Genomic DNA, 9,077 nt, shown 5'->3' with positions numbered 1-9,077 from the left:
ATGTTGCCATATTTATTCACACTTATCATGGAGGTCCTCTCCTTATTGCTTCAACAAGTGGTTGTCCCCAACTCGTCTTTTAAATTCCATCATCATTGTGCCAAGCAGAAAATTATTAACGTATCTTTTGCGGATGACCTATTCATTTTCGTACATGCTGACACGGGATCGGTGAAAAAGGTTAAAGAAGTACTGGAAACTTTTACTAGTATCTCAGGCTTATTTTTTTCGAATGTCCCTAATTCGATGAAGCAGGAAATTCTTACATTGATGCCGTTCCAAGAAGGTAGTATCCCTGTTCGGCATCTTGGAGTTCCTCTAATCTCCACAAAGCTCATTTTTAAAGATTGTAAAATTTTGATTGACCGAATGGAGAGCAAAATACTAACTGGATGACTAAATCATTGTCATTTGCGGGTCGTCTTTAGCTTATTAACTCGGTTCTTTCCTCTATGCATATTTATTGGGCCTCCGTATTCATCCTCCCAGCTCGTGTAATCTCTGAGTTGGAGAAAAGGATGCGGCGGTTCCTGTGGAATGCAGGCTCTCAAGGTAGAGTTCGAGCAAAAGTTGCGTGGGCTGATGTATGCTTGCCTAAAAACGAGGGAGGTTTGGGTATAAGAAGTGTGATGGATGTTAATAAAGCTCTCATGGCGAATCATATTTGGAGTATAATTTCAAAAAGGAATTCTTTATGGGTTCAATGGATCCACTCTTATAAGCTAAAAGGTCGGTGCTTTTGGGATGTTCCGTGTCGGGGTAGCATGAGCTGGGGATGGAGGAAGATGTTGTCCATCCGTAACTTGGTGCGGCCTTACATTGGGTTTTCTATTAGAAGTGGTTCTTAAGTGAATGCTTGGAGTGATAATTGGTGTCATTTGAGTCCGATCCGATCTTTTATTTCTCCAAGAGCTATAGCTAATGCGGGTCTCAATCTGCAATCCACTGTGGCTGATCTTGTGGATGATTCTGGTCACTGGAGATGGCCCCAAGCTTGGTATGACTTATACCAGGTTTTAATAAATCTTCAAGCTCCAACTCTAGTGCATAATGTGGACGATAAACTCACCTGGAAAGACTTGGAAGGTAAAGATTTTTACTTCAGCTTGGCGGAAGTCTGGAACAATATTAGGTTTCGAGTTGATGCAGTTCCATGGACCAACATGGTATGGTTTTTGCAGTGTATTCCGAGACACTCGTTTCAGATGTGGTTAGTGATCAGGAACAAGCTCAAGACTCAGGATCGCTTAACTATCTGGGAAGCAGGAAGTGATACGAATTTGAGGCTTATGTGTTGTCCTCTATGTAGGTATGATCGAGATTCTCGAGACCATTTGTTCTTTCAATGTGCCTTTGTGTCGCAAGTTTAGAACATTGTTAAAAAGATGGTGAAATTGGATAGTGTTGATGACTCTTGGCAGTCCATCGTTGCATGGATGGAGCAAAATGATGGCTCAAAGAAGATAGACATTATTGTTAGTAAGCTGGTGATTGCGGCATCTTCTTATTTTATATGGAAAGAAAGAAATAACCGGCTGTTCTCTAATAACCATCATACGGCTGCTACGGTAACGGAGATGATCAAGAATACGGTTCGTTTGAAGCTGATGGGTTTCAAGTTTCACGAGGACGCATGCTGTAGAAGGATTTTGAAGGATTGGAAGATCTATACCAGCGACGAGAAGGAAGACCCAGGCTAGATGTGATTTCGAGTGATTGGGGTTTGGGTGCTTTTATGCTTGGTTGTCTTTTTGTGGCTTTTAGCGTTTTGTTTGTATGTTTGCATACTGGTTGTGTTTTTTGTTTTCTCCTAGACTTGGAATGTCAAGTCTAGTTGGTGTGTCACTTTAGGCACACCCTTGTACCTATTTGGTTGATTTATAAAATTCACCGGGGTAACCCTTTAACAAAAAAAAACGGGGTGATGAGAGATAGGGGGTGCCGATGTGGCTATGGCACAGACTTGGGAAGAGCTACGGGCTCTCATAAAGAATTCTGCGCCCGACACGACATAAGGGCTTTAGAAAGAGAGTTCGATGATTTGAAACAAGATAGGGGAGAACACTGTACATATACGGATCGTTATGAGGAACTGAGCTTACTATGTCCTACTATTGTTTTTTTTTTTTTTGGGTAAAGGGTTACCCCGGTGAATTTTATATATCATCAAAAAACAAAACAGGGTGTGACAAGAATTGGCACACACTACTAGACTTGGCATACCAAGTCTAGGCAGTCCAAAAACAAACACAACCAACTACAGAAACAACCCAGAACAACAAAACCAAAAACGGCCACAACTAAACTAGACAACTCAAGACTCTAGTTAATTCATTTAGCCTAGATCATTTAGCTGATTCTCTGTAGAGATCTTCCATTTCTCGAAAACTCTCCTGTTCCCCGGATTGCTGTCCTTTTTGAACCCCATCACTTTTAACCGGACCGTATGAAGTATCACCTGCGCCACCTGTTCGGGAGTTCGGCAATTTTGAGAAAATAATCGGTTGTTTCTCTCTTGCCAAATAAAATACGAAGATGCTGCTATAAGAATCTTGCAAATAACATGAACCAACGTCTTCGAATCAGCATATTGAGCCATCCATACCATAATAGAGCTCCATTGGTCAGACACACTATCCAAATCCACCATTGTCTTTACATTGTTCCAAATTTTAGACGCATAGGAACATTGAAAGAAAAGATGATCACGCGAGTCCCGGCCGTACCTGCAAAGAGGACAACACATTAACCTTAAGTTAGTTTCGCTTCCTGCTTCCCATGCCGCCAATCTGTCTTGCGTCTTTAGCTTATCTTTGCACACAAGCCACATATGAAACGAATGTCTCGGGATACATTGAGCGAACCACACCATGTTTGCCCACGAAACGATTCCATCCCTGTTGCGTATAGAATCCCACACCACCCCAGATCCGAAGCTACACTTGTTTCCTTCCCGATCCTTCCAACTGATTCTATCCTCCATATTTTGATCTATTGTTACCCCATTGGAGAAAGCGATCGAGAGGTATATTGATGGGTTGCCTGACTCTGTGCAAGACATAGTTACTGGTAGTAACCCTACCACTGTTCGTCAGGCCATCGAACTGGTTGCAACCCTGACTAAATCTTAGGTCAGAAAGGGTAAACTAACCCGCAAGGGTGACAAGAAACAGTCAACCAACACCACTCAAGACAAGGGAAAGGGTAAGAAGAAAGGCGAGTCATCAAGGAGGTCGAGGAAGCGTAAGGCTTCCCAGAATTTTGTTGTTACCGCACAACCCAATCAGAACCCACCAGCACAGCTTCCTGCAAAGAAGCCGTATGCTGGTACCGCACCGTACTGTACTGTAATCTGTGCAACGGTCGTCATTCAACTCAGTCAATGTGTCGACAATGTACATCTTGTGGTAGCTTGACCACACGGCCAATATTTGTCGGGCTGTCCCGAATCAAGTTGCACAGAATCCAGCACAAGCTCAGGGAAACGCTGCTAGACCTCCATTCCCACCTGGTTCATGTTATAACTGCGGAGAAATGGGTCACTTCAGAAACAACTGCCCGAAACTTGTGAACACAAACGCCAATGCCAATCCCGCTCGTGGGTGAGCATACAACATCAATGCTAACGAGGCTCGTGCTGATAACGAAGTTGTTAACGGTACGTTCCTTGTTAACCATCAACATGCGTCTGTTCTTTTTTATTCTGGTGCCGATAGAAGTTTTGTGTCATTAGCATTTGAGCCTTTACTTGCGATGCCTAAAACTAAACTAGGAAAGCCATTATCTGTCGAGGTTGCTACTGGTGAACCTCTTGTACTCGATTCAGTCATTCGCAATTGTCAATTGAACCTTGATAACCATCTTTTTCCTATTAAGCTCACACCGATGCAGCTTGAGAGTTTCGATATTATCATAGGAATGGATTGGTTAACCAAACTTCATGCTGAGGTGGTTTGTTTCGATAAGATCGTTCGTATTTCTCTTTCATCTAGTTAAGTTTTAGAAGTTCGTGGCGAAAAACCTTCGAATGGTTTGAAACTCATGTCGTGTACTAAAGCCCAAAAATACCAACGAAAAGGATATGTGTCCTTTCTGGCTCATGTCGAAGAGGAGAAAGGCAAGAGCAAGTGTATTCAAGATATTCTGATTGTTCGAGATTATCCGGAGGTGTTTCCTGATGAACTGTCTGGCTTGCCTCCAGTTCGACAAGTCGAGTTTCATATTGATCTTGTCTTTTTTTTTTTGGGTAAAGGGTTACCCCGGTGATTCTATTAAAATGCAACCGCAATTAAGTACAAGTAGTGAGGATGTGTTCCACACTAGTTCCCTAATGCCAACCCAATTGCTAAAGCACCTTATCGTCTTGCACCGTCTGAGATGCAAGAGTTATCAAAACAGCTTCAAGAGTTATCTAATAAAGGATTCATCCGTCCGAGTTATTCACCTTGGGGCGCTCCTGTCCTATTTGTGAAAAGAAAGATGTATCTTTCCGCATGTGTATCGATTACCGTGAGCTCAATAAGCTCACCATCAAGAATCGATATCCCCTACCACGAATAGATGATCTTTTTGATCAGCTGCAAGGTGCTACATGTTTTTCCAAGATCGATTTGCGTCTGGGTATCATCAGCTTCGTCTTCTCGAAGAAGATATTCCCAAAACTGCTTTCCGTACGAGATATGGTCAATACGAGTTCACTGTCATGCCTTTTAGTTTGACGAATGCCCCAGCTGTTTTCATGGACTTAATGAATAGGGTTTGTAGACCTTATTTAGATAAGTTCACAACTACACGATCAAAGCGATGTTCATCCATTCATAAAATTTGAGTATTACAAACACTGGTTATTCAAGTTTTTAAAACACAACCTTCGACTAGGTTACAAACCAACAAAAGTGGATAACATCTAAACTTGAAGTTTACTTCTAGTTATGATACCCGCGCCCAAGATCCATCCTGTCACTAGAAATACATGTAATTTTGGAAAACACCAACAACAAGTTGAGCGAGTTCATGCGTCTTGTATGTATACTGTAATTCTTGTAAATCTTTGAGAGACCCCTTTGTAAACAGGTATGAAAAGCGTGTATGAACATGAATGTTTTACAAGGACTTTAAGGCATGTGGGGACATAAGGAGCACTCGTAATGGCTCATACCCTTGTCGATTTTCCTTGACTGTGTCGATTAACCTCGACTGGGACTCCGAAGCACTACTAGGTACTAGTTGTGACCATGAGTGGGGTTCGGCCGTACCCGTTAGATCGAACCCTCGTCCCTAATTAAGTATTAATGGCATTTCAATATCTTGTCTATGTTCACATGATCTAGTATTTCGTAGGCATGATGTGCTGCTTATTGTGTTTTGAAAATAATGACTCTCACGATCATCTGTTTTTCGAATGTAAGTTCTCTGCTTAGATTTGGTGCTCGGTTAGGGATAAGGCGAATATGGGTACGGTTAACCCGAAGTGGATAGATGTTACGAATTGGCTCTTAGCTAGAGGTGCGTCTAAATCGGCCTCCAACTATTCAAGTCGTCTTATAGTGGCAGCTACAACGTATTTCATTTGGCAAGAGCAAAATGCTAGACTGTTTAAAAATCAAACGAGACCTCCGGATATTATTATCTCTTTGATTCTTCAGACAGTTCGATATAAACTTATGGGAGCTAAATACAAGAATATGGATAAAGTGAGACACTTTCTAGAGCTGTGGGATATTCATGATGACTCGATGCTTGACGATGCTGGCTAGTTATTTATGATTTGTGTCTAAGTTGTTTTATCTAGATTATTGTCTAGTGGGTGTTGAATTGTGAGTTAGTTGTCTCGTTTTTCCTTGTGTTACTTTCATGGGGGGTTGTCCCATGTTAGAACTAGTATGGGCTTTCCATACTACTTGTTTTTCTGTTTTATGAATATATAGAATCACCGGGGTAACCCTTTACCCAAAAAAATAGTATTTTATAGGCATTTCATATCGTTTAAGTATTCGTAACATGTATTTCACCCCTGAGAGTTATAAAACCAAAAATAGTTAAAGAAAAGGGGGAGCATGAACTCACTGTTTTGCGTCTTCAGTACTCGTAACTCAAATCTCGTCAGCAAACACGACTACCTACAATGTGCTAGGGTCTATTAGACGAGCGGGCCGTGCCTTGCCTTAGTATTCATGTTTTGAGTTACTTTTCCTTTATGTCTTTGCATCATCCAGAGTTATAATACTTTTCAAGTATTTGTTTTCGTGTTTTCTTCCCAAGGATGGGAGTATTTCGTACATGTATTATCGTATTCTTGTATTTGTAGTTTCCAAAATAATATATTTTCAAGTTTCACTTAGAAAATATATATAGACTTGTTTTCCTTTATGTCTTTGCATCATCCAGAGTTATAATACTTTTCAAGTATTTGTTTTCGTGTTTTCTTCCCAAGGATGGGAGTATTTCGTACATGTATTATCGTATTCTTGTATTTGTATTTGTGTTTTGCATTGTTTGTCTACTAGATGTCGTGTCATGATGTATAGTAGACTAGGTTATGGGGTGTTATAGGTCTATGGTTTTGTTTTGTTTTACATATATGGGGCATGTCCTGTATATGAACTAGTGTGGAACACATCCTCACTACTTGTACTTAATTGCGGTTGCATTTTAATAGAATAACCGGGGTAACCCTTTACCCAAGAAAATATATATCTTTATCTCCCAAAAATAATATATTTTCCTCTTGTTGAAAATATGACACAACTTGGTAATATGTACAAAAATCATATTTTCACTTCTTGTATCCAAAATAATACTTTCCAAAAATATATTTGTAAGAGTATTTTCTGGAATATTTTATAAGTTACGTTCATGTTTGGTTTGCCAATATTTAAGTGTGTAACTTATATACTTTATTCCTTGTAATTTTTGGTATTATTTTGGTGTTGTAAATTCTTGGCATTTGTTAAGTTATAATATTTTACCCTAAAATAATATAACTACTTCACATAATCAATCACACATAATGTCTTTAATGTAAATATATTTTCTAAATACATATTTACCCATTTTTATTTGTAAAAACCAACCTCCAATACTTGTATTTTTGTTACAAAAACCTATGGCAAAGTTTATATGGAAAATCATAGTTAAAAATACACTTGTTTAGAAAATATTTTCTAAGCAATATTTTAATATTTTCTAAGTGGTTTTCGAGCATATTGGATTGCATTGTTGGTGAATCGGCCTTGATTTATCTGTATTTCTTTCTGATTTGTAAGATTCATGGGTTAGGGCTTCAGCTAGTTTAGGGTTTTGATTCTGTACTTCGTTCGTTTGGGTTGTCTGGCCGACTTTGCTCGTGTCCTGCTTACTGTTGCTTATTTCGTTAGGGTTAAGGAGAGTTGTTATCACCGAATAGATGCAAAATCTGAAGGGCAATCCACAAGGTTTTCATGGCATGCCTTCTTTGTCGTTTCAGGATTTGGCGAATGGGTTATTGATGTGGATGGGAATACCCTAAAGCCGAGACGTGGAATCCCGTTGTATGCAAGCATTGACGAGAATTCCAAGGGTTCGGCTCCTGTCCGACTAGGAAATATGGATGCGAATTCCTGGGATTCTCCAGGTATGGGATACACGCCAATTTCAGGTTTGGAGAAATTGAAGTCGGTGGCCGATCAGGGTTTGGAAAAATTGTCCGGAACTACAGATCCTATCTCCTTTGCTAACGTAGTGAAGAACACTAAGGAAAACATTAAGGTGAACTTCAGGGCAATGGAATCTAGTGAAGTTGTTGATGGAGCTGACGTAGTTATCCCATTGACATCGGTTAAACAAGTCACAGACAGGTATGCTAACACTTTGTATGGGTACTTTCTGGGTAAACGATTGGCATTCCCTGTGGTGGATTTCTTTGCAAAGAACAACTGGGTTAAATATGGTCTATCTAGATTAATGATGAATGCAAACGGGTTCTTTTCTTTAAGTTCAAGACTAAAGAAGGGATGAATCAAATGTTAGAGGATGGCCCTTGGTTGATAAGAAATGTTCCGATAATTTTGAAGGAGTGGTCAGCTTCTGTCAAGATGGAAAAAGAGGATATTAGGGTTGTCCCAGTTTGGGTCAAGATGCATGATGTTCCGTTAGCGGCATTTACTGAGGATGGTCTTAGTTTGGTTGCATCTAAGATAGGGGTTCCAAAGATGTTGGATTTGTATACTGCCACGATGTGTGCTGAGTCTTGGGGTAGAAGCAGCTATGCTAGAGCTCTCCTTGAAGTGCAGGCGGAGACTGATTTGAAGAGGAGTGTAACTGTTGCAATCCCATCTTTAGATGGTGGTGGTCATTCTAAGGTAGAGGTAATCGATTATGATTGGGAGCCTTTAAGGTGCTCCTCTTGCTGCGTGTTTGGTCATGAAGATAGCTCTTGCCCAAAGAACCCTCAGGTTGTTTCGAGTGGGGATTCTGGGAAGAAAAGTGATGATTTTCAGGTTGTGGGTGCCAAGAAGAAGAAAGCTACTAACCAAGGTATTCATATGAAAAATCAGAAGCCTAAGTTAGTGTATAGACCAGTTGTAAACCCTAAACCAAACTCGTCCTTGAGGAAGCTGACGAATAATCAGGTAGCAACGTCAAACCCCTTTGATATCCTTAAGGACGATGATGGTGGTCAGGGAGGTAGTACTGTGGGTCGTCTGGAGAAGAAGGCCATGCAGAATTATGACAAGCAGGATTCAGATGAGGAGGAGGTCGTTGAAGTCTACAATGAAACTAATGAATTTATGACTTTGGGAACACATCCTTCATCTTCTAGAGCAAGGGCAAGCAACTCCTCCACAAAGGGTTCCAGTGGCTAGACATGATATGATTCGAGTCAAGGGGTTGCCGGTCTGTGGCAATTTCATCTTTGATGATGGAGGATGAGTCGTTTTTCGTTTTTCGTGTTTTTAGTCTTGTCTACTTTGTTTCTTGATGTAAAGTAGGCTAGGTTATGGGTTGTCTTAGAGTATTTGGTTTTTGTTTTGGTCTACATATACGGGGCATGTCCTGTATATGAATTAATGTGGAACACATCCTCACTACTTGTTCTT

General features: G+C 40.4%; 1 protein-coding gene across 1 annotated transcript; it reads left to right on the top strand.

Annotated features, from left to right (window-relative positions):
• The first annotated feature begins 7,991 nt into the window (after positions 1-7,991).
• LOC118487563 lies at positions 7,992-8,843 on the top strand. Its single transcript, XM_035984502.1, has one exon. It carries the CDS (start codon positions 7,992-7,994, stop codon positions 8,841-8,843), a length of 852 nt encoding a protein of 283 aa, XP_035840395.1.
• The last annotated feature ends 234 nt before the right edge of the window (positions 8,844-9,077 follow it).

The sequence above is a fragment of the Helianthus annuus genome, chromosome 15 (genome assembly GCF_002127325.2).
Source record: "Helianthus annuus cultivar XRQ/B chromosome 15, HanXRQr2.0-SUNRISE, whole genome shotgun sequence".
In the NCBI taxonomy this organism is placed as follows: domain Eukaryota; kingdom Viridiplantae; phylum Streptophyta; class Magnoliopsida; order Asterales; family Asteraceae; genus Helianthus; species Helianthus annuus.
This window is presented reverse-complemented; position numbering and strand designations above follow the sequence as displayed.

Excerpts from the sequence above, each read along its gene's own strand:
- LOC118487563 (XM_035984502.1), top strand. The coding sequence starts at position 7,992 with ATGAATCAAATGTTAGAGGATGGCCCTTGGTTGATAAGAAATGTTCCG.